We start from the raw sequence: 27,185 nt of genomic DNA, 5'->3' as shown, positions 1-27,185 counted from the left end.
GAGAGTATTCCAGTCAACATTGTCAAAAGCTTTCTCTAAGTCTACAAATGCTAGAAACGTAGGTTTGCCTTTACTTAATCTTTCTTCTAAGATAAGTTGTAGGGTCAGTATTGCCTCACGTGTTCCAATATTTCTACGGAATCCAAACTGATCTTCCGTAAGGTTGGCTTCTACTAGTTTTTACATTCATCTATAAAGAATTTGTGTCAGTATTTTGCAGCCATGACTTATTAAACTGATAGTTTGGTAGTTTTCACATCTGTCAACACCTGCTTTCTTTGGGATTGGAATTATTATATTCTTCTTGAAGTCTGAGGGTATTTCGCCTGTCTCATACATCTTGCTCACCAGATGGTACAGTTTTGTCAGGACTGGCTCTCCCAAGGCTGTCAGTAGTTCTAATGGAATGCTGTCTACTCCTGGAGCTTTGTTGTGACTCAGGTCTTTCAGTGCTCTGTCAAACTCTTCACACAGTATCATATCTCCCATTTCATCTTCATCTACATCCTCTTCCATTTCCATAATATTGTCCTCAAGAACATCGCCCTTGTATAGACCCTCTATATACTCCTTCCACCTTTCTGCTTTCCCTTCTTTGCTTAGAACTGGGTTTCCATTTGATTAAAATGATGATTAAAATACAGAAAATGTGGACAGAAGATTGAAAATTGTCTTACTCATGGAAACTAGTAAACAAGAAAAAATGGAAAATCCAGGATGGAATGCACAAATATTATGAGAAGGAAAGTAGCTACTCACTATATAGCGGAGATGCTATATAGATAGGCACAACAAAAAGACATTCACACTTTAAGCTTTCAGCCAATGGCCTTTGCCAACAATACACACACATGTGTGCACATACACACACACACACACTCGTGCAAACGCAAACACGATTCTCACACGCAACTGCAGACTGGGGCAACTGAAAGCACACTGCGAGCAGCGACATCGGTGCATGATGGGAGTGACCACTGGGAAGGGGTAAGGAGGGGGCTCGGGTGGGGAGAGGGAGGGATAGTATGGTGGGGATGGCAGACAGTGAAGTGCTGCAGGTTGTCAGCGGCCAGGGGAGAGGTGTGGAGGGCGACAGGGGAGGGGGAAAGTAGCGGTAAAGGAGAGAAATAAATTAAAAAAAAATGAATAAAAAATTAAAGAGACTGTGTGTGGTGGTGGAATGATGGCTGTGTAGTGCTGGAATGGGAGCAGGTAAGGGGCTGGATGGGTGAGGACAGCGACTAACAGAGGTGGAGGCCAGGAGGATATGGTAACGTTGGCTGTATTGCAGGGAAAGTTCCCACCTGCAGAATTCAGAAAAGCTGGTGTTGGTGGGAAGGATCTATATGGCACAGGCCGCGAAGCAGTCATGGAAATGAAGGATATAATGTTTGGCGGCATGAGCAGCAACAGGGAGGTCCACTTGTTTCTCGGCCACAGTTTGTCGGTGTCCATTCATGTGGACAGACAGCTTATTGGTTGTCATGCCTACATAGAATGCAGCATAGTGGTAGCAACTTAGCTTGTAGCCACATGAGTGGTTTCACAGGTAGCCCTGCGTTTGATGGGATAGTTGATGTTAGTGACTGCACTGGAGTAGGTGGTGGTGGGAGTGTGTATGGGACAGGTCTTGCATCTAGGTCTATTACAGGGGTATCAGCCATGAGGTAAGAGGGATTGGCAGCAGGGGTTGTATAAGGATGGACGAGTATATTGTGTAGGTTTGGTGGACGGCAGAATTCCACTATTGGGGGGGGGGGGGGGGGGGGCGGGGTTGGTGGACAGGACATCTCTCATTTCAGGGCATGACGAGAGGTAATCAAATCCCTGGCGGAGAATGAAATTCAGTTTCTCCAGTCCTGGGTAGTTCTGAGTTACGAGTGAAATGGTGCTCTGTGGCTGGACGGTGAGACTTTGGGAGGTGGTGGGAGACTGGAAAGATAAGGCACGGCACATTTGTTTTTATACAAGGTTGGTAGGATAATTAATGATCAGTCAAGGCTTCACTGTTGACGAAGGCCATTGGCCAAAAGCTTTAAGCATGAAAGTCTTTTAGTTCTGCCTACCTGTGACTCAGTATCTCCGCTATATAGTGAGTAGCAACTTTCCCTGTCACAATATTAGTAAAAAAATGACAAATCCCTCAATAAAATCAAAGAATGGAAAGTCCAGGGTGGAATAACAATAATATGGTAAGAGTAAATTGGTTGCCACATATCATACAGAGTTGGCGTTGAGTCACAGACAGGCACAATGAAGAAAACTGCTAAAGTATTTGAGGGGCTCTCAAACGCCCTATCTTTCCAATGTTAAAATAGCACTCATAAATTGTGTCTTCTCTCAGAAAGTATTTGAGCTAGGAAGTTGAATTTTTTACAGGTTATTTATTGGAGTATTGGCTACAATTTAACATAGGGATTTTCAAAATTTTAAATTCAGTTGTTAGAGATTAATTTTTTCTATTGTAATGAAAATTCACGGTTTTTGGTGCCATTGTTTGTAAATTCAGCAGTATACAGGTTTTTGGAAAAATGCTCTGTTAAGCTATGCAGAAAGGAATGTGTAACATTTCCTGAAAATTTGAAGCAAATTGGTTTGGTGGACTGAAAAAACCTGTAAATTGTATGAAAAAATAAAACTTTTGGGAAGCAAGCAACAGAGTTCTGATTACTTTTTTAGTGCATTCCAGGTCAATAGGATGGATTACCTTCATTTTCTGCAACCTCCTCCTGCAGCTTCTTCTTTGTTCTCCTCCTGTTCACTCTGGGTTGTATTTCTAGGCTATTAACAGCCATGTCAGCAGCCCAAAGATGTTCCTTGACTAAAGCAAGCATTATTTGTACCATGTTGAAACCTCTGTTCATTCCCATATTTCAAAATACTTTGTATCTTACAGCACTGCCATAATTGAAAGTAGCAACAGCATTGTACACATGGAAGTGAAGTGTTTCTATTCCAACAAACACAGTACTGGGGATTCTTGACCATATAACACTATTTACACTTTCATGTGGGTTTTGAGTTTTTCGACGAACACACTTTTTCAACAGACAGGTGCTGCTAAGTATCTGAAAATAGGTTTTATCACATCTGTAACCACATCAGGCAGACTATGTTTATGAGTGTACACTTCACCACTTAGCAGTCCATTGTTGTACTTATACCAACTGTTTTCTCCTTTGGGTCACAAGTAATGATGGGGATTTTTGTCATTTAAAAAAGTGTGAAAAGAAAGAGTCCAAAGAGCCTTCTTCATTGCATTGACACTGTGAGTGTATTTCATAATAGCCATTCCATAATATTTCTGAATTTTGTCAATTACATTGTCAGTTAACGTTTCCTTCCTATCTAACCCTTTACCATCACTGACTTTGTTTATTTGTATGAAGCTTTCAGTTGCCAAAGCTTTGATCCCATTCATTTCTATATGTGTCCAATACAATGCACTTCATCATCATCATCATCATCATCGTCACCACCACATGACATGTAAACAAATATAAATTCTGCACTGATTATAAACATTTGAAAGACGAAATGCTAGTAATCTTAAAGTATCTGTTTGGCTATATTTGAAAACATGTTAGCAAAGAAAGCCCTGAATTAATTCCATAGTAATTAACAGTTTTGTCAAAACTATTGTTTGTGTAACTATTTGTTAATGTCATGATTTAAACAAATAATTCGGCCTAAAGCTCATAGAAGAAGAAACTGTTAAAAAGATGCAATGTTTCAATGTATTCCATTAATTGAGTGAGTAAAGTTTTAATTGTGATTTCTGTAAATTTAACTTAAAGCAATGTGAAGTCTCAGTACTGATTATTGTGATGATATATAAGGGCCCAATTTTTGGTCGCAAGACATTCAGTTCATGGCTGAGTTTCAGATGAGTAACCTGTGCTTGTTAGAACAACAACAATGCTTCAGTTTAACTGTGAAATAAGTGTCAAACAATTAGGCTTTGTGAAAACCAATGACAGTGACTGCTCCATATATACCTGATTATTCTTCAAGAACTGTGGACTTTGTGGTTATGTTTTTACTGCTCGTAGATGTTCAACAGTAAACTATTGTAGCAGTATGTGGAGTTTTGCTGGCAAACTATCACAAGTTAAACAATAGTGCACTGGCCATATAACTGTGTGTTATTGTGAAGTTGTTAGCATAAAGTAAAAGACAGTGAAACGCAACTGTGCATTTGTCGGCTACATCATTTACAGTAGTCTAAGTTCAAATTACAAACCCCATTTTGCAGCCAGTGTAGCAACGCAATACATCGACACAGAGGACAACAAACAAAGAAATATAAAAAGTAGGTGGAACTGCCACAAACAGAATTCACTATGAATATTTTCAGGATTACAAGAGAGTAAATAAACATGAAACACATGACAATCGAGCAAGTGATACATATCAACTGTCACAGGTTAGCCACAACATTTATTTTGTTATGCTTATTTTGTCTCACATAATTAAAATGTATGTGATAAGCATGTAGATTCATGGGTACAACATTTGACAGCAGTTTAACAGCAGCACAGTGGATCATGCACATGCAGAACATATTTCAAAAATATTTGTAATCTTATGAAGTGAATAAATTATATATTGATTGAAAAGGGAAAGTGTGTAGATTTTTAAAATTCAAAAAATAAAAACTGAACATTTCATGATTTTGAACAGTTTGGAGCCCCTTAAGCTTTCAGACAAAATCTTTCTTATGAAACAGATAACACACATCTGTTTTGAAGGCTTTCCACTATCAATTTGTCCCAGAACACGATGCATTTGTTACGGGAAATGCAGAACCCAGGACTCTGCTTGGTTTTCATTAATTTAAACAAAAATTCTGAAAATGAAAGCTGAGACTATGAGTCTGTACATAGATTTGTGATCTTTTAGTAATTATTATAACTTAATCTTGAGTCAGAATTATAGTTTTGGATTTTTTGATAGTCAGTAGTTTCAGTAATGTGCACTATATGATACCAACATGAGTGCTATACATATGAAGGACAGGTGACTCACTTTATTTTCCTGCATGGCACTAGGGCAACTGGAACTTGAGAAAGCAGTAAAAATCAGGCAGAGGGCAGCAGTTTGAACTTCTGCTTGCACTAAAGCGAAGTGGCTTCATGTGATCTCACTTATCAAGAAAGTATTTGTGGTTGTCTTGTGATGCATGCTTGTTTTCAATTTCCTTTCTTGTTTTTGCTGTTTCTTTCCTGTGCTTTTTGGTTTGGCCTTTTTTGTTATTTTGTGTCACTTTTAGCATGAGCTTTCTCCAAATTTAAAACCTGCTAGTCATATGAATATTGTTTACTTGCTAGGGCATAATGAGTCTAACAAGGCAACATCACGGACTGGATCTCTTCGATTTTCTTGTAGGATCTGAAGGGCAGTGCCTATATATAAATTTCCTGCAATGGTATGATAAAAAAAAGAAACCTCAAGTATCAGCTTTGAAGATTTCAGAGTGTTATTAAATACAAAAAATTGTGAGCTTTATAACAAAGTTGCTCAAGGCTTTGTGTGCAGCATTCTTGAGCTTCTTAATTATGAAATGGCTGGTGTGATTCTTGTGAGCCATAACATTTTTTATTTTTATTTGAATTCTATATTTATCATCAAACTGAAGTGTTAACCAACAAATTGCTGAATCATATTTTTTAAATAAAATAAAATCTTTCTTGTTAATTACTAATTGCATGAAAATATCATTGCTTACACTAAATCAAAATGCAGCACAAAATATCAACTGTCTTATTGCTAAGAGAAAAAAAAGGCCTGTACTGGTAATACTGTTCTTAATATTGTGTTTGAATTTATATGTAATCTCTAGAAATTAAAGATATTTCACATTTTTTACCAAATTTTAATTTACAATGAATACTCACCTTTTTTGTTTGGTTAGCAGTTGATAATAAGACATCATTTTTAATAGAAAATTATGGTCCAGTATTTATTGATTAACATTTCAGATTGGTGTTCAAAACTTAATGATGAAAGTAACTTTCGCATAATGTGTCACTGACGAGTAATATATGTTCATGAAACTTATGCCATACGTAGAAAGAACTACTGCAGTTTAGTACAGAAGGTAACTGAAAGAAATGTGCAGTTAGATGAACAGAAATGACACTTTTATTCAAAGACAATAATTACACTGACATCACTGCAATTCATGATGGTCTCCTGCCTGTTGCAAAAGTCAGGTCATGGTTGTTAGTAGAATACGTGATCATCATTGATGGCAGTAACTGCTCTTTAATGTGCTTCCATGCTGGATACAAGGTTGGTGAGGAATTCTTGTAGTACAGTATTCCATTCCTCCACGAGTGCAGTAGACAACTGATGGACGGTCATTGATCCATGTTGACATGCTGCAATAGGCTATCTATTTGCCAAATATCCTTTTGTTCCAAGAACTGCTTCACTTGTGCTGCTCAAAGTGGTAACATTTTGTCATTGATAAAAATTCAATCAGAAAAGATGCAGATGGGAAAGAACAGTGTCACAATAACATTGACTGGTGAATATACTGTGTTTCAAAATTTGGTTTCAGAACAACCACGCAACATTATGCAACAACAGGACCACCAAAAGATCATGCTTGGCAATGTTCCTGTGTGCATTACATGTTCTCACCTCTCACCATATACAACCATAATCACTACTGAGACTGAATCTGCTCTCATCTGAGAAGAACAGGCAATTCGCTCCTCGTAGGTCCAGATCCTGTGCTCTTGGTAGCATTGCAGCTGGTGCTGCCACTGTGTGGGTGTCAGCGGAATGTAACGTGTTGGGTGTCAGGCGGTGAGACCGACCTCCGTGTAGTTGACTTGCCACTGAGGAGTGTGAGATTGTGCGCCTTTCAGTCCTGTTAAATGTGGTTGCAATTGCTCCCAATGTTTGACGTAAGTCCCTTGTTACCTGTTGTACAATGTAGAGGTCATCTGCTGCTGTGGTTGATCAGTGTCAACCATCTCCTCTTCTTCAAGCAGAAGTGCCTGTGGTTCAGAATGCTCCCCATGCATGCGAAACAATGCTGTGAGCAATACCAAACTCCCAGGCTACACACTTTGCACTTCATCCTTCTTCCAGTTTCCCAATGATTCTCCCCCATGTGAAGTCATCCATATTGGGCTATGCTGCAATGAAGACCACCACCAAATTGCGTTGTAACAGCTCGCTGATTGACAAATACTGTCTTTTCCCCTTCCTCCAACTGCCTTGTATTGTGGGGCCAGACCCATTTGGCAGTATAGTCGTGCTTACCTCGTGCCATGTAATGCCCAACTTCCAATACTTGACTGGGAGATCTCTAATTACATTCTCCCAAACTTTTTCATTTCCATTAAGCAGCTTTGTTACTGACTTTAGCTTGTCTCTAAGTTTTGCAGAGCAGTGTAAAAGTTAAATAAAATTTTTAAAAATTGTGTCTAGATACATAGTCTGCGTGTCACATTATGATGTGTTGCACCCCTTTTCCTGTTCAATTTTTGAGTGATCTATGGGAGAAATGACTTTTGGTAAGCCTATTTATGAGCTCAAATCTCCATGATTTTTTCAGGAGTGACAATTGAACCAGCAATGTCATGATGACAAGACAAGAATGATATGTGCATAACTGTGGATGGCTTTGTAAAGAAGATTAAAATTTTTTGTACTTGACAGTGCTTGGAAATCATTAAAAACTAATTTTGTGAGTGCTTTTGAGACGTGCATTCTATTGCTTCAGGAACTTGATGTGTGGATAAATTCTGTAAAAGTACTTCTAAGTCTAATAATGTTACTCGCATAAACAGTGTTCTGTTAGTTCAGTTAAAGACATTGAACATATGTATCCACAGACACAGAAGACACTCTTTCTCCAGTTTAATTTTGTTTTAAAAACCATGTGACACATTAAAAACACACCTCTTGGCTCTTGTGGCTGCAAGCTGTCTTTAATAGCCAGTAGCGATTGGCATCATCATCATCATCACGATTGGCATCATCATCATCATCATCATCATCAGTATTATTATTATTATTATTATTATTATTATTATTACTACTACTACTACTATTACTACTACTACTACTATTATTTTATTTATTTTCTGTGTTTTAGGCTTTAGGGGGATCAATTGCAGTGAACGCTGCCCTGTTAGCACTTTTGGTCAGGACTGTGCACATCGCTGCAACTGCAAGAACGGTGCCACATGCTTACCAGAAAGCGGTCGTTGTATCTGCAGGCCAGGCAAGTTTGTTGCTAGAAGGTCTTTCTTTATTTTCAGAACAAAGGTGCTCAGTACGAAATTAGATTGATTTTTATCTGTACTCTTGGTTGTTTCCGAAAACGTCACTCCTATAACAATCTTCTAATTTCTGAACCCTTGTGCATGTGAGTACCAGAAGTTAGGAACATCCGTGGTAGCTTACATGAGAATGCTCAATTAAAAAATACATATTTATATGACAAAAAAAAAAACATGACACCAAAAGCTGATTAATGTAGAATAATCAAATCTCTGGAATACGTTTGTCTAGGTAACACGTTTAACTGATTAACACTGCAAGACTACAGGTTAATTTAAGTGAGAGATAAGGCGTTGCAAATGTGAAATGTTGGTACACCTAATAACTGGTGCATCCGCTAGAATGTTGAATGCAAACATCCAAACATGTTTGCGTTGTCAGAGGTGCCGGATATCAGTTTGTGGGATGGTGTTCCATGGCATTTTGACTCGGTCGGTCAATAAAGGGACGGTCAGTGCTGTTTATGGACGCCACTGGAGTTGTTGTCCAATGATTTCGCATACGTGCTTGATTGGAGACAGATCTGGTGATTGAGCAGGCCAAGGCAACATGTTGACACACTGACGGGCATGCTGTCTCACAACAGTGGTATGTGGACATGTGTTATCTTACAGGAAAACACCCACTGATGTACAGTTTTGTAGTCAGGGTGCATGGGATAACCACGTGAGTGGTCGTCCTGTCATATGAAATTGCACCCCAGACCATTACTACAAGTGTAGGTCCAATGTGTCTACCACGCAGGCAGGTTGTCTGCAGGAAGAAGTCACACTCCAGGTGTAGGTCCAGTGTGTCTAGCATGAGGACACGTTGGGTGCAGACACTCAGATGACCTCCTCCTAACTGACACACTGTCATCACTGGCACCGAGGCAGTAACAGCTTTGATCAGAAAACACAATAGACTTCCACCAAGTCCTCTTATGAGCTCTCACGTGACAACACTGAAGTCACAGGTGGCTGTGGTCTGGGGTCAGCGGAAAGCGCACTTCAGGGCATCTTGCCTGGGGTTGTCCTTGAAGTAACTGAGTTGTAACAGTTCATTGCATCACTGTGTCGCCAGCTGCTGGTCAGATTGCTGCTGAAGATGCAGTGCAATGTGCCAGATTTGCTGTAGACAATGGTCTTCCCTCTCGGTAGTGTTAGTGGCCGTCCAGAGCCCGGTCTACTTGCAACCGTACATTCTTGTGACCACTGCTGCCATCAGACATATACAGTGGCTACATTCCAAGTTTTTTCGCAGTATCATGGAAGGAACATCCAGCTTCTTATAGCCGTTTGCATGACCTCAGTGAGGTGTTGATAATGGTGTGTTTGTTGCCCTAAAGGCTTTCTTGATCAACATTAACTCACCGCGTCTAATGTCAAAGGTGATTAAACCTCATGACCATTACAGTGAGTCTAATTTGCATCCTCATACTGGTGCTACTGGCACCACCCTTAGGTGACTGGCACAAGATCTGAATAGACATTATCTTTCAGATGTAGAAATGTGCCCTCCAACTTCAGCTTAAGCTGCACAACTGCCCCTTGGTGCTGCGATTTTTTTTCTGTTAGCGGTCTGTAAGGTGATGATGCACTCCTGTGGTCAGGAAGATCCCATGATCTCTCTCTGACAGAATGTGTGGGAACAGCTTGGATAGATCAACCTTGTTCCATTGCCACTATTTGGGATATCGAGGACCAGTTACAACACTTGTCAGTCAGCTTGTCTCAGGAGAGGATCCAACTACTTTGTGACACCGTGCCCAACTGAATCAGTACCTGCATCCAAGCCAGAGGTGGAGTGCATCATCTACTGATAAGTGGATCATGCTGACAGGTTCTTCATGAATTTGACACTCTTTTGTAATCGCTGGTATGCACTGAAGGGCCAAAGAAACTGGTACACCTGCCTAACATTGTGTAGGGCCCATGTGAGCATGCAGAAGTGCTGCAACACGACACGGCGTGGACTCGACTAATATCTGAAGTAGTGGGGCAGGGAACTTACACCTTGAATCCTGCAGAGCTGTCCATAAATCTGTAAGAGTAGGAGGGAGTGGAGATGTCTTCTGAACAGGACGTTGCAAGGCATCCCAGATATAAATGATGACTGACTGACAACCTCAGCTGCCGACAGGTGTTGTTGATATACCTCGATGTGGACAGCTGAAAATGTGTGCCCCGACCGTTCTTTCAACAAGAAGTTACTGTCTTCGTATATATAGTTAAAGGCTACCCAGCCATTGACCTTCGTCTGTGCGAATGTGCACAGGTTGCCCAAACTCTTACGGGAATCGCCATAGCATGCGCGAGTAATGAGTGGGTGGACAAATGTCTATAACGTACAATACATATGCAGAATTGTGGACAGTTGGGAATGTGAGTCTCACGGGAAGTGTGCAAGGGATAAATCCCTGCAGTCGCGCTATTCATCTGTGTCCTCGGTGGCTCAGATGGATAGAGCATCTGCCATGTAAGCAGGAGATCCCGGGTTCGAGTCCCGGTTGGGGCACACATTTTCAGCTGTCCACATCGAGGTATATCAACAACACCTGTCGGCAGCTGAGGTTGTCAGTCAGTCATCATTTATTCCATGGAAAAGCTGCACGGTCATCAACAGAAACTGTTCTTTCGAGAAGAAGTTACTGTCTTTGTATACATCCCAGATATGCTTAACAGTGTTGGTGTCTGGGGAATTTGGTGCCTAGCAGAAGTGTTTAAACTCAGAAGAGTGTTCCGTGGAGCCACTCTGTAGCAGTTCTGGATGTGTGGGGTGTCACATTGTCCTGCTGAAATTGCCCAGTCCATTGGATTGCACAGTGAATATGAATGGATGCAGGTGATCTGACAGGATGCCTACATACACGTCTCCTGTCAGTCGTATCTAGACATATCAGAGATCCCATATTGTTCCAACTGTACATGCCCCACACCATTGCAGAGCCTCCACTCTGCTAACATGCAGGGTCCATGAATTCATGAGGCATATCATACATGTCCAGCCATTCGATACAATTTGGTATGAGACTCGTCTGGCCAGGCAACATGTTTCCAGTCATCAACAGTCAAATACCAGTGTTGACGGGCCCAATGAGGCATAAAACTTTGTGTCATGCAGTCATCAAGAGTACACGAGTGGGCCTTTGGTTCCGAAAACCCATATCAATGGTATTTTGTTGAATGGTTCACATGCTGACACTTGCTGATGGTCCAGCTTTGAAATCTGCAGCAGTTTGTGGAAGGGTTGCACTTCTGCCACGTTGAATGATTCTCTTCAGTCATCACTGGTCCTGTTCTCATGGGATCTTTTTCCAGCCACAGCGATATCAGAGATTTGATGTTTTACCAGATTACAAAATTGTTAAGGCTTTCGTGTCCACTTTTTTATACCTTCACCCCTCCCCAAGGAAATAACTAATATTTCTGAAGGCCAGGGTAGTCTAATGTCTCTTTATTCATTGGTAAGCCAAAACATTATGACAATTGAAATTTAACCCTGAAATTCAACTTTAAAGTAATGGGTATAGATGTACAACCTACAGTGACTTATGATAATTTGTGCCAGGTCGGGACATGAACCTGGATTTTCTGACCATTGCAGGTAGTTGCCTTACCACTTAGTCTACGAGCGCATACTGCCCAGACTGACCAAAACCTCCATATGTCACACACCTATCTATTTCATCTTATAGATTGTTAATTCAATCTCCCTTACTCACACATCTTGTGATTCCTGTGCAGGTTTTCGAATTAAGATGAGAAGTCATTTTCGAAAATGACAACAATAATCGGACTTCTCATTGACTCAGTTCTAAAACCTGCACGTGAATCTCAAGATGTGTGAATGTGGGTAATTGAATTAATAATTTACAAGAAGAAATAGAGAGGCGTGTGACATGCAGAAGTTTGGGTTGGTCTGGGGTGTGTGCTCGGATGTAACACAAGAAGGAAAGTATATAAGTAGAGAAGAGGGGAATGGTGAATAATTTTAGTGACAGTACAGGCCTCTAATGGTGAAACAATTGATATAAAGGACTTGGACAAAAGGCAGATTGTTATGGCACGGTAGGTAGGACTGAGCATCCAGGAGACGACAAAGCTGGTCAGCTGTTTGCATGCTGCTGTCATGGGTATCTGTAGAAAGTGGTTGGAAGATGCTGAAGTCATGAGTGAGTGACAAGCCATTAAACACAGGGCTGCACAGCAGTCAACACCTCTGTGTTCCTGTGTTGACCCAGTGATATTGTCAGTTGTGATGGCAGTGGGCAGAGTCATTGAGATCCGGAGTGTATTCACCATGGGACAAATGGAAAATCCAGGAAAAATGTGGGAATTTTTTTCATCTTGGAACAATCCAGGGAAAACTTGGCAATTTTTTAGAATCGTGGGAATTTTTAATTGTTTGTTTTCAGTTAGATTTTTATAATTTTGACTAGTAAGAACTGAGACTCTAACAAAGAATTTTACATTAGCCTGCTACTACAGAATAATACTATAGGAATAAAACATAAATGAGACACTAAACCCAATATAAAACTTTAGTTGCAGAGAAAATGCATATTTACAACAAAACATGGTACACAAAAAGCAGTTGACAACAGCATAATGTGTTACAGGCTTTAGGATGATGACAAAGCGATACTTCATAACAGCAAACTGCTTTTGATGAGCATAATGTCACAACTGTTTACACTGGTATCAGGCCACAGGAAGATATTGTTGCTGGTGTTTTGAGAAACATTACTTTCAAAGTAAATTTTCTTTGATGCAAGATGAATTATGTTATATGTGAGAATATGCAATGTATTTTGTAAGTCATGGAGCTTTTGAGTCTCGTTTGAAACTTAACACTTTGGGTACCAGACAGGTAGAAAAATGTTGGACCCAGAAGGTCAGTCATTTATGGCGTTATTTAAAAATTTAATGGCATTTTTCTGTTTGGTATATCTTAAAGGGTGAAACAAACTAATGAAACCAAACTTCAAGGTCAGTTTTTCATATTAATTTTAGTTCTTTCAAAGATACAAATTATGCAGTAACAATGGAAAAAAGTACAATTATCCTAAAGCAAGTGCAAGGTGAGCTCTTGAGCAGTTGCACATGTAATTGAATTTTATATGGAAAAGTCAAAGTGTTCTAGCGTGCAGACATATATTGCAATCAGAAAAATTCCAGTTTGCTTCTTTTCTGCTTGTTTTGGAAGTGAATTGTCCACCTTCTCCAAATCATGCTCCAAACAGCTCTAATATTCACTGCTGCTTCTTTCAAAGTAATTCTATAAGCAGACAACAGAAGGCAGCACCTTTACATTAATTTAAAACATTAACTTTTCCTATTTATGTGTTCAAGGTGCTTAAAAATGGTGTTGCTACTGGCTGGCTACATCATATCACCTATGCTCTGAATATCTGCTGTCATTGACTGGCAAAATAACATGACATGAGCTATGATCAGCTAACAATTGTGCATCACACAGCCCAATCTTGTTTTCAATGCTTCAGAAACTACCATGATGTGTCTGGTGGAGTTTGTATTTATTCTTCTTAATATGAAAATATATAGTTTACAAACTGCTGCACATCAGATCTTTACAAATAATGTTACTTTTTGCCTGTTTTCACTTCCTAAATTGTCAGGAAATTTTATGCCCATGTATGAAACCTTTACCATTCAAAGGGCTGATGAGTTTTATAGTTCTGATGTAAAGTACATTGTCACTTAATACAGAAAAAATCTATTTTCACCTAGGAAAAAGTGCATTTTTAATTGAAAAATCCAGCAAAAAGCTGGGATTTTTTTTTCTTGCCCACATATACACCCTGGGATTGGACTATGGATTGGTGAAAATGTGATATCTGACTAATCATGTTTCTCGTTACACCACATCGATGGTTGTGCCTGTGTACACATCATCCAGGTGAATGGCTGCTTTAAACATGTACCATGCCACAGAAGCATGCTAGTGGAAATATAATAGCCATGGGGAAGGAGGGGGGACGGGGGGTGGGGGGTGGGGGTGTCAGGGAAGCAGTCACATGGGCTTTCATGGGACTTGGGTTTATACTTAATTTACTTTTTTGTGTCAAAAAATTTTTTTTAGGTTTTTCAACTCAGTATTGGGCCACATCAAGTACCCCTTTCTTGTTAAGCTGTAGGTCATCAAGGATACATTTCATGGGGCACCTGGAACATTGTAACTGATGAGCCATGACCTGGACTTCACCACAGTCAGTTTTGTTGTCTGCTTCATTTTTAAGGCTCCAGTCAATTAGATTTGTGTTGAATAGCAATACACATTTGCTCTGATGTGATTCAATATTCTCCAAATATTTAAGTTTGAAACATCGGCACTGGTTATCTGTTGTGAGGTGGAGTAGTTCTTATTTAGCTTAGTAACAGGGAATCCATTGTGGGATTTGATCTGCAAGGTCTACATGAAGCATCGTGCAGGGGGTGGCGCTCATTGAAAGTCTGTTGAAATTTTTCTGTATGATCGTGTGCTATTCTTCAGAATTAAGAATCTGAGAATCCAGCCACTTTAAAAAGCTTTCCAAGTGGTGTGTGTTTCATGTATTCTGTTGTTAGATTGCTTGTGTGTACGTTTGGACTGACTTTTTCAGCATGTGTGCAGCTGGACCATACGAGACATGCACATTCTGTTGTGGAAAAGGAAAGTGCTTGGGTAGCTGTTCTTAATGCAGTTCACCTGGCTCCCTATTTAGAATTTTTGTTAGTTTTCTCAAGATGTTGTGGTTATAATAAGAGGCAACTTGAAAGCTGTGCACCATGTGAACAATTCCAGAATGAGATTTTAACTCTGCTGTGGAGTGTGTGTGCCAACTTGACATTTCCTGCCTCATCTAAACTGTGTGCCAGACTGAGTCTCAAACTTGCGATGTCTACCTTTCATGGGCAAGTGCTCTATTGACTGTGAGCATTATTGCAGGTCAGCTGTATCCCTTCAAATTTGAAGTGTGCCTGACAGCAATGTCAGTTCCTAGCTGGGTAACTGTCTGTGTCACGAGGTCAGATTCATGATACAGTGGTTTGTGGAGTACAATAGTGAACTCGTATTGATGTCACGAGCAGGAATTTGCCCGATGTGAACCCGATTGAACACATCTGGGATGGTCTCGGACACGAGCACCGTGCTGACAGGTGACTGGTGAAAAATTTACTGTAAATGTTAGGCCTTTGGCCTGTGAATAGGCAGCTGGTGATACCATATACCTCTAGATACCTACCAAGGACTTGTAGAATCCATGCCACACAGAACTGCTGCAATATTGCATTCCAAAGGTGAACTAACACAATATTAACACTGCTGCAGTTGGCTGTTTTGAGCAGTGAATGCTAAAAATGTCAAATGTTTTTATACTGTCATTCAGTGTTCTATTTAAACTGCCATATATCGTGCTGGATTCAATTTTAAAAAATGGAAAACTTACTACTTATCCACAGAAATGTGCAGTTTATTATGTAATACCCAGACTGTCATACTCCTTCACTTTAAACTGTTTATAAGTGGCGATTTAAAAATAATTAATTTTAAAAATAATATAAATTTGATTTATTTCCATATAGTTAACTCTGCATTTGATTTAAAAGCCGCTCACTAGTGTCCATAAAATCTATACAGAATTCTGAATAAAAAGTCGTAAGAAAAATTAAATTCGTAGTATAATTTACAGTCTGCCTGATATATGGAGTTCTGCGTAACCATGTAATTGCCTTAGACGGTTTTGTGCCCATATTTAGTAAGTACGGTATAAGACATCTTATCTATTGTGACATTCTTCTATTTTTAAATTGGGCTGGAAAAGTAGCAGCATGCTGAGATATAAATTACCTAGCTGAGCAATTTGTTTTGGGTGACAGTTAGTTGAAATGACACTGCTGTGAAAAATAGACTGAAATATTCGATTGCGGTAGATTCCACTGGTGACATGTGCTGTGGTCCAGGCATCCTGTGAACTGTGTGTTGGCTGTAGTACCACCTGCAGTGTTTCAGATGCAATCATTTCAGTATACCATATATTTTCTGTTCCGTCTTCAATTTCAATCAGTATACCAGTAAGAACATTACTTTCACTAAAGTACTCTCTATCACTAGTATTTTTCAATAACTCACAATTTTCATTGTTGAACACATTTTATAAAAAAAAAAACTGCAAAAGTGACTGAAATCAAGAACTACAAACATTAACTTAAAGAAAAATAGCACGGAAACAATATTAAATGACAGTACTGCACAAAAACAATGGTGTGATGTCAACAAATGAACAGTGCAGTAACAGAGTTACCTATTGTCAATATATCACTGCACTGATACCCAGAAATTGGATTAACTATTCGTGTACACATAAATTGAAATGTCGAATATCAGTACCAAGTGTCCTAGCTGCACCTAGAGATGAATTTTGGTAATGCAATTTCTATAACTTGTGTAGCTTTACTGGTACTACACTGTGAGCTTTTAAATTATTCATATGAACTCTCCTTTAATCCAGGGTGGGATGGCATGCAGTGTGACCGCCCCTGCAGCCAGGAGAAATATGGTAAGAACTGCTCTCAGAAGTGCCACTGCCAGAATGGTGCTGCCTGCGACCCACAGAAAGGTGAGTCGTTGATGAATTTTTAAATGTGGTGAGGTAAGACATTCACTATTTAGTTGATGGATGGTCATATTTATGTAGCATATTTCAGTTTGACCCAAAAGGTTTGAGGCTCCTTGTAGAAACAGAACTCATGTGTGAAAAAAAGGTTAATTCTCCCTCAAGTAATTTCTCTTTAAAACCATTATATTTATCTGTTTCAAAAATATGAGACATGTCCAGAAATTAAGTGCAATCAAGTGTTTAAAAATTGGTAATCCACACTATTTGAATGTAGTTCTCAAAGCACTGTGTAAGCTGTGGGATAAGCAATGAAAATCTTAAGGCCCCAAATTAGGTTTGTGAATGGGAAGGTTGATGATGTCCAGTCACATGAAGCCAAGAATTGCATTGTGATGTTGGGTGTGTGGCGAGGTACATTACCGTACAAAAAGCACACTGCTTTTGTTAACATTCCCCTTCTTTTCCTCTGTGTCATCTGTAGTTTTTTAGGGTTTCAGAGTACCCCATAACATTAATTAATGTTCACTGTCACAAAAATGTATTGACGAGAATCCCTTTATGGCAGAGACTATGATTTTTTGGATCAAAGCTACAGTTTTGAGTTTTTTTCACTGGTGGTGGGGATTGATGCAACCACTGCATTGATTGTCTTTTTGTCTCAGGTATGTAGTGGACCACCCACATTTTGTGGCCAGTCAAAGAATTATTATACCTTCCAGTTTGAAGTGTTCAAGAAATTCCTATGGAGAAGAGATTCTGTTGACTTTGTGCTGATCTACAAACTGGCTTAGTACCCACTTCACATGCAAGTTTTGAAGACCAAGTGTTCTGGTAATGATTTCATGCAGAAGAAATTGAGAGATTCCTGGAAACATTGAGGATTACCATGAATCATTTCCTCAAACCTTTCCATTTTATGTCATAATTGAGGAATGCCCACTCCCTTATTCATCATGAACATTCTTCTGCCAGCTTCAAACTCGCACCACCACCACTTATACACATTAGTGTAATTCATCACATCACCCCCATAAACAGATTTGATTTCTTATTAGATCTGGAATGCTGCATTTCACTTTGCAATGAGGCACAGATTGTACTCCTCACTTTGCAGCTCTTGGGATTTGAAATAGACATACACACTTCAGCGTTGCACTGCAACAAGACTGTTGAAAAATCATGACTGTGCACAGCTGAATTACTCAGTTTTTTGTAATAAGAACTGAGTAATCAACTTACTCTTTCCATAAAAATTTTTAATAAAATTTTTTAATAAAATGTCAACAGCAAACTTAAAAAAAATTTATTTCGTATCCCTGAAGTTTATGCTGTATACTAACAATCTTTATTGTGGTGGAACTCAGTGAATGTCAGCTGGGCAAAGTTAGCTGATTACTGTGTTTATATATATCAGAACCACCAGGAAATCTGGGAAAAACATGGGAATTATTTTACCTGGGTAAAATCTGGAACTTTTTTTAGAATTTCAGGAACTTTTCATTGTTTTAATTTTCAGTTAAACTTTTTAAATTTGTACTGGTAATAGCTCATACTCTAAGAAATAATTTTACTTCAGCTAGCTACTGCAGAATAATAATGGAGCAATAAAATATAAGTGAGAGAACAATACCAAAATAAACCTTTGGTTGCAATGAAAATGGATCTTTCACTATAACAAACCACAGTACACACAGAAGTATCTCCCAACAACAAAATGTTTCAAAGGCTTTAGGACGAAGTCAAACAAATTACTTTCAGTGAGCATGGCATCACAGCTATTTACATTTCTAACAGACCATGGGGAAATATTGTGAATGGTAGTTTACTTTTAAAGTAAATTTCCTTTTACATAATTTGAATTATGTTACGTGTGATGAATTTCTTAAATTGTGGAGCTTTGGAGCCTCACTGAGAACTTAAAATTTGAGGACCAGTCACTCAGCCAAACTTCAGGCCTTGAAGAGCAGACATTTACACTAGTATTAAATTTTACTGGCACATTTCTGTTTGCTATATCTTAAAGGGTAAAACACAATGAAAGAGACCAAGCTTCAAGGTTAGTTTTTCATAATTATTTTAGTTCTTTCACAGATTACAAATTATGGAATAACAGTGGAGAAAGGTATGATTATCCTTTAGAAAAAGTGTGAGGTAAGTTCTTGAGCCATTTCTCATGTAATTGGCTTTTCTATGGAAAAGTCAAAGCACTCGACAGAACATTATTCGGCCAGGTAACTCAGGAAATGTTCAGTTCACAGCAGTGAAATTTATAACAGTGCTTGTCAGGAATATTCAGCTGCTGCAATTTAAGCTGTGCCCTTGGGATCCTGCATAACCACACCCTTGGGAAAAAACAGGCAAACATCTATGATGCTCACTATTATATATGAAAGCTTAGCTTTTCTTGTAGCCATACTATATGTATTTTAATTTAAACCATTAACTTTTCCTATTCGTATACTTCACAGTCATGTTGTTATTGGCTGGCTACATTACATGTCCTATTCTTTGAAAATTTGCTGTCATTGGGTGGCAAGATCACATGACATGAGCTAGGATTAGCTGACAAAAGTCAATGGCTCAGTCTCAGTTTCAGTGCTTCAGATGTTACTGTGGTATATTTGTTGAAATTTGTATATATACTTTTGTAACAAAAAAAAATGCAAATTACATGCTGCCATATTCAGATATCTTTCCAAAACACATTGTTTTTTGCTGGGTTCCATTTTATGAAGTGCTGAGAACTTCTACCTTATGTATAAAACCTGTATCAGTTAAAGGATTGATAAGTTTTATATTTATGAGGAAATGCTTATTCTCACTTACCACAAAAATTGCTTTCATCTGGTTTTTAGTGTATTTTCACCCAGAGTATAGTGTATTTTTAACTGGGCAATCTGAGGAATTCTTTATTTCTTGTCTGTGTATACATCCTGTAATTACCACATTATGAAATAGTGTTGATTTCAAAATAAAAAAACTGCTTATGTGGGAAAATGACTTTCCGTAAGAAATTCACATCAGCTGTGGACCTCTAATTAAGCTCACAGTTACATTGCCTGTATATAAAAAAGGCGAAAGGAACCTCCTAAATAACTACAGACCCATTTCAATAGTGCCAATCATATCCAAGTTAGTACAAAATTGTATCTAAAAACAAAGATGATGTGACTTACCAAACGAAAGCGCTGGCGCGTCGATAGACACACAAACATACACACAAAATACTAGCTTTCGCAACCAACGGTTGCTTCGTCTTTCCTGACGAAGCAACCGTTGGTTGCGAAAGCTAGTATTTTGTGTGTTTGTTTGTGTGTCTATCGACGTGCCAGTGCTTTCGTTTGGTAAGTCACATCATCTTTGTTTTTAGATATATTTTTTCCCATGTGGAATGTTTCCCTCTATTAATTAGTACAAAATTGTGTGCATAAGCAGATATACAGGTATTTTGAAAGCAACAAAATTTTGAATGAACAACGGTTTGGCTTCAGGTCACACCTATCAACTGTAAAGTAGTAGAAGCTTTGGTGAGCAATATTTATGAAGGGTATGAAAAAAGGGTATCAATGTCTGGAACACTTATTGACCTAAGTAAAGCATTTGAATCGGTGTCACATGACATTCTCATTAAAAAGTTAAAATACTATGGCATTGGAGATGATACACTCTGTCTATTCAAATCTTATCTAAGCAATAGGTTACAACTTGTATATGCAAATAAGCAGAGGTCAGAAATACTCCCTATAGAAAGAGGAACACCCCAAGGCTCTGTTCTTGGACCTTTTCTGTTCATTGTCTATGTTAATGCCTTCTCGAATTACATACCGTATAAGAACATACTATATGCTGACAATATGACATTAATAAGTACAGGAGGGAACTTACAGAGTGTACTGGACAAAAGTAGAGAAATGTTACAAATGGCTAATTACTGGTGTCCGGCTAACCAGCTGTGCATAAATCAAACAAAAACAGAAGAAATAATATGTAATCTCAAAGTAACTAAAAATGAAAACAAGAAAGTGAAATTACTTGGACTAATCATAGACCAAAATCTCTCATGGGAAGGACACAGCAATTATCTATGTAGTAAACTAGCACAAGTACTTTTCTTATTGTATAAATTAAGAAACAGTGTGAGCAAGCAATTGCTACTCCACTCATACTATGCTTTTTTTCATTCCCAACTGCAATATGGAATATTGCTTTGGGGTAACTCCCCACGGGCTGAATATATTTTCAGATGGCAGAAGAAAACAATCAGGTGCATGGAAGGGTCAGCACCCAGAGAGTCCTGCAGAAATTATTTTAAATCTCTTGTCATAATGACAGTGCCAAGCATGTGCATATATAACTGTTGAATATATGCCAGAGAAAATCTGAAAAAATTGAACATGAGATGTATTGTATTGTATTGTATTGTATTTTTATTGATCCAGGCAATCATAGTATTGTACAGCTGTACATATGATATTGGATAGGTCAAGAGAGCTATTTACAGTAATTTTTACAAATTGATGTTTACATGATTTTGTAGCAAGGAAATTATCTTTCTTCAACAAAACAGTTAATACAAATCAAAGAGATGTAAGGTTTTACATACGATATTGGATAGGGCAAGGGAACATATTTGCAGGTAATATTTAATAAATTGTTTTTACATTATTTTGCAATGAGGAAGTTAGCTATCTTTAACAAAACAGTAAATGCAAATGTTTTATGGTAAAATACAAACAGCCAATACAAATGTAATAGTAAAGTAGTCCAGTGTATTTCATAGACATGCACAGTATATAATTTTCAGACCTAATTGAACATTTATCATATTTTTTACATTTTTAACCCCTTTCAAAAAAATGATCAACTGCATAAAAGCAATGGTCCAAGAGATATTTTTTTAACTTATGTGTGAAGGCTCTTGGGTTCTTTGTTGCTTTGATTTCATTGGGTAAATTATTATACATTTTTATCCCAACATTTAAAACACTTTTTTGGTAGCAGGTAGTTCTGGACTGAATCATATGTAGGTCAGATTGCTGCCTTGTTGCATAGTTATGAATATCTCCATTGAATTTTAGTGTGCAGTCATTGTTTAACAGGTATGACTTGACAAATGAGACGATATTATAAATGTAAGCAGAGGGCAGTGTCATAATGCCATTTGTTTTGAAATGTTGTCTGCATGATTCATTATGTCTTAGATTACATATTATGCGTATTGCCATTTTTTGCATTTTGAAAATATATCTACCTCCAGGTGAGTTCCCCCAAAATATGATTCCATACTGTAATGTAGAATGGAAGTAAGCATAATATACATGTATGAGAACAGATTTTGTGACTGATTTTTTGAGTATCCTTAAAATGTAACACACAGTTGAGAGCTTTTTTGAGATATAATTTGTGTGTGTCTCCCACTTAAGATTTTCTGCAAGCCATATGCCAAGAAACTTGACAGAGTCCACACACATAAGCTCTTGGTTATTTAGAATCACATCAGGCATTTCTTGTTTTTGGGATGAGAGTCTGAAGTTGATGTAGGTTGTTTTCTGTATGTTTATAATCAGTTTGTTCTCGTTGAACCATTTGCTGAGTGACGACATAAGCGGTTTAATTTTTTGGTTGTGGTCCTCTGTATCAGCACCCGTTATTAGAATACTTGTGTCATCAGCAAATAGTGTGGTATGTCCTGTAGCAAGCTTTGTGCTTATATCATCAATGTATAGCAGAAACAGTATGGGTCCCAGGATTGAGCCTTGTGGCACACCATATCTAATAGGCATTGTGTCAGAGGAGTGGACAGTAGATTGATGGGTGGTTGTATTCTTTTTTTCAAAATTAATTTCAACTTTTTGAAATCTGTTTGACAGGTAAGATTCTAACCATTTGTTTGCAATTCCTCTTATACCTTTATTTGCTAACTTCTTAAGGAGTATGGTATGGTCAATTACATCAAACGCTTTGGATAAATCTAAAAAGATACCAGTAGTGATTTCCTTATTATCCAGTGCTTTTAAGGTTTCGTTGAGATATTCATAAATAGCTGTGGTAGTTGTCTTTTGCTTTCTAAAACCATGCTGGTGTTTTGTCAATAAGGATAGTTTATTAGTAAAGTCTTCCAATCTGGTGTAAAATAATTTTTCAAATATTTTTGAGAATGAGCTGAGTTGTGCTATGGGCCGGTAATTGGCTACATCATTTTTAGAGCCCTTTTTGTGAAGTGGGGTAATTTTAGAAGTCTTTAGTAGGTCAGGGAAAACTCCGTTTGTAAAGGATGCATTTATTATGTGGGTTAGGGGTTCTACAATGGATTCTCCACATTTCTTAACAATTAAATCAGGAATATTGTCACTACCACTGGAGTACTTATTCTTTAGTCCTTTTATAACTGTAAGTACTTCAGGATTGGAGACTTTGTGAAGAAACATTGATGCCTGTACCGGTGCGGTTTCTATTAGTGTTTGGTGTTGAGCATTTGGTCTGTGGCAGTTGTTCTTTATCAGGTTTTCTGCTATTTTGCTAAAATAGTCATTAAAACCATTTACTATTTTTTGGGGATCTGATGTGACTTCATCATTTAGGTTTAGTTTTAATGTTTTGTTTATAACATGCTGCTTACTGTTTGTTTCATTTTTTACAACCGTCCACAAGCTTTTCATTTTATTGTTAGATTCCTTTATAAATTTATCATTGTATAATTTTTTTGCTTGTTGGATAACTTTCCTATAGATTGCAAAATAGGTCTTACAATATGACCTAAACTGATCATCTACGTCATGGTGTTTCATGTGATTTTTTAAGTCACGCTTTTTTTGGCTGGAAATCCTTATCCCTTTTGTTACCCATGAGTTTGTGTGTTTGTTTCCGATTTTCCTGGATTTCAGTGGGAATGCAGTATTGAAGTGTTGGAGAAATGTTTCATGGAAGGAATTAAATATGTAGTTTACATCATTTTCTTTATAGACCTCTGCCCAGTTTTCAGCCCTTAACAGATAGTTAAAAAGCCTTATACTATCATCATTAAATTGCCTTTGCATTTTAGTTATTGTGGGATATTGTCCTATGTAATTTAAATTCGCTGTTAGTATTTGGGCTTCATGGTCACTGTAACCTGTGCTGATGACTTCGATTGAGTGGTGCAGTTTGTCTGTGTTTATGAAAATCTGATCTAGAGCTGTTCTTGAATTTTTTGTGATCCTGGTTGGTGTGTTTACAGTTGGGGATAGGTTGAATGAATTTGTAATATTCAACAATTCGTCTTTGTTTTTTCCAGGTGTGAGGAAGTCAATATTAAAGTCTCCACTTATTAATAGATTTTTGTTTAGTGAGTGAATTTTTGTGAGTAGTGCTTCGAGGGAGTGTTTGAAGGTTTGGATGTTTCCATCAGGGGCTCTATATATATTCAGTATCAATAGGTTATAGTCTGTTAAGATAATTAAGGAGAATTCAAAGTCTGTTTCTATTTGCATATTATTGTACTTTGTGAGGCTTTTGTATCTTAAATATTTTTTGACATAGATTGCTGTACCACCTCCCTTACTTTTGTTCCGACAGGAATAACCAGCTAGAGTAAATTCGCCAAGTGGGGTTTTTTTAATTTTGTCTTCTGTTAACCAGTGTTCAGTAATACAGAGAACATCTAAGTGTGGCTTTGTTTTTAGGAAGAGATCTATTTCTAGTAACTTATTAAACATTGACTGCACATTATGGTGTAATATTTTAAAGGATAATAGTGACTGTTTTCCAATGGAATGATTTTTGACACCACTCACCGGGTTTTCTTGTAGTTTTGGTTCATGAAAATTTTGCTCTGCACCTGTTTTCCTTTGGTTTGCTGCTAGCAGGGAGCTACTGGTGTTCTTGCCCATAAAAAATCCTGGCTGTGGACTGGAGGTCTGCGTTTTCGTGTTGAAGATCTTGTCACAGTTTCCAGTGGTGCTGATTTGGAGTGTGGCTGCACATTTTTTGCTGTTTCCACTTGGATGTCGTGGGCTGACTGATTTGTGGCACTTGACGAGATATTTGCATAGGATCTTGTTGGTGACTTAGTGCTGACTGTGGATACCTTCTTCTTTTCTAAAACTGTTTCTGGTGTTTTTCTTGATGACCCTGACTGCATATTCACTTTTGTTGTTGTTACTGATGGCTCTTCAGCTCCTGGTGTTGCTGTTGGTTCAGCTGTAGTATTGCTCATTCTTCTGAGATTGTCCACCAAACTAGCTTCATTGGACCACGAATATGTTTGATGTCCTGGTGTAACACGTTTTATGGCACTTCTTGTTACCAGTGGACTTTTGATGGCATTCAGCAGATTAACACACAGTTTCTTTTTCCCATTTTTATGTAAGTGAAGCCCATGTGATGTGCATGCACACAGTACAAGAAACAGTCACCTGCTGGACTTGCCTTCCACAAGACTTGCTGTAGTCCATAATAACTATAAGTACTTAAGCATAAAATTTTTCAATAAGTTACCATGCTCAGCTCGTACAGTACCACTAAATAAATATAACAGTACATTGCAAACCTGGCTAAAAAACAACGAATTCTATACAACTGAAGAATTCTTAGAAACTAATCAGCAAAATATATGTTTTACCTAAGTTATGAAGAAAATGTTCTGATATTATATAAGCTAGTTATTTACTGTGATTCTTTTCTTATGTGTGTATTTAATTATTGTATAAAATATTGTTTTACATAATGCTGAAGAAAAGGTCTTTAGTTCCTTTTCTCCCCTTTCTGTAACTATTTGAATATCGTACTGAAACTAAAACCCTCTGTAAACTTTGACGAAGCCAGTTGTATGAAAAATACTGAAAGGCTAATAAAAAAAATTCTATTCTATTCTATTCTATTCTACATGCAAAATATTATTGATAGGAAAAGTGCACCTGTGACTGCAGGCATAAGAGTGGCAAATCTGAAATGTCCGGTGTCTAGGTACATGCACGTGCCGCCCCGGCTACGTGGGGGAGTTGTGCAAGCACCCCTGTGACTCAGGCTGGTTTGGCCTCGGTTGTACACAGCTGTGCCAGTGCCACAGCAACAACAGCATTAGCTGTGACCCAGAGACCGGCCGCTGCATCTGCAAGCCAGAGTGGAAGGGTGAGTTCAAATCTTTGTGTGTGTGCCCAGTGGCACAGTTCTATAGTATGACTTGCAGCTTTACCTCCATGTTGATATACACAGGTAATTGGGCTACATGTGGCTCTGTCTAAAAGGATGGTTTGATGAAGCTGTAGGATCAAGTCGGATGTGTCTGCTGCCGACAATTTATCACTTACGTGTCTGAATATCACAGATTACCTCGGGTAGGACTGCCTTGTTCCACATCTTGACCTAAAAGTGTCCTGAATCACTACCTTGAGTGCACTCCTCAAAAAACGCCTGTCTTCACTCGACTCCAGTAGTATTCCACCACAACCTACTTCTCGTTGGCTGAAGGACATCCCACAAAATTTACATTGTCCTTGTATTATTTGTATTCTACAGACATGATCTGACTCAGTTTGACCACTTTCTGTGCTAAACTAATAAATTATAACAATATTTAATAAAAAGAATGTTATAAACTTTTGCTCATTATCAGACCATGTACAATAACTATAAATAATTATTTTGTCATAAATAAATAAGCCAGCGCTCTTGTTCATGTGTGTTCGTGTTAAATGAGAGTAAAACATTATTAAATATTACTTAATACTTACTTTGGCATGTTCTTCTAGAGCTCTTTTCAGTGGCACCTAATACATGCACTTGACCACTTTTAAACTACAATTATTTTTAATGTCAACTGTAATCAGTATTTAAGTAAAGTTTCTGGGAAAAATAGTAAAATATTCATTAAATATTGAGACAAGTATTTCTGTTTCCTTTTGGAGAATACAATTTTCTGACAGGCATTAGCATTATGGAAAAGATATGAAATGTAATAAATCAAGAAATAGAATAGATTAACAGGTGATAGCTGAAGTGCTACGCTATCATCCAAGACGTTGTTTGTTGAAAACACACAAAGCATTTAAGTGTTTCCAATTTCAAGATTCGTTGTGATGATATCCAGTCACTATAAATTTTAACTACTGTAGTATTGTTTCAATGGATGCACCTCAGTTTTCTAAAATTGCAGATGTATTCAGATTTTATTACTGAAACTTCAAGAGTTGCAAGTAACCATATTTCAGACTGCCTTAAACACTGCCATTACAGGTACATCTTCTGCATCCCTGTCATGTGAGCAACAGTCATCCAAATTCTCCCTGTTCTGGGGTTACCT

The 27,185-nt window shown here is 38.0% G+C and overlaps 1 protein-coding gene and 1 non-coding gene across 2 annotated transcripts in view; both read left to right on the top strand.

Annotated features, from left to right (window-relative positions):
* The window catches only part of LOC124552629 (protein draper-like), a 237,919-nt gene that overhangs the window by 141,872 nt on the left and 68,862 nt on the right, over positions 1-27,185 (top strand). Inside the window, exons 10-12 of the mRNA XM_047126954.1 lie at positions 8,117-8,245; positions 16,799-16,906; positions 25,850-26,014. Coding sequence (XP_046982910.1) covers positions 8,117-8,245; positions 16,799-16,906; positions 25,850-26,014 — 402 coding nt within the window. The remainder of the gene's footprint in view (positions 1-8,116; positions 8,246-16,798; positions 16,907-25,849; positions 26,015-27,185) is intronic.
* Positions 10,727-10,800, top strand: Trnat-ugu. Its single transcript has one exon. It is a non-coding gene; the product is annotated as a tRNA-Thr (tRNA).

Source organism: Schistocerca americana, chromosome 10 (genome assembly GCF_021461395.2).
Source record: "Schistocerca americana isolate TAMUIC-IGC-003095 chromosome 10, iqSchAmer2.1, whole genome shotgun sequence".
Classification (NCBI taxonomy): domain Eukaryota; kingdom Metazoa; phylum Arthropoda; class Insecta; order Orthoptera; family Acrididae; genus Schistocerca; species Schistocerca americana.
Note: the sequence above shows the minus strand (reverse complement) of the source record. Positions and strands in the feature narration are given on the sequence as shown.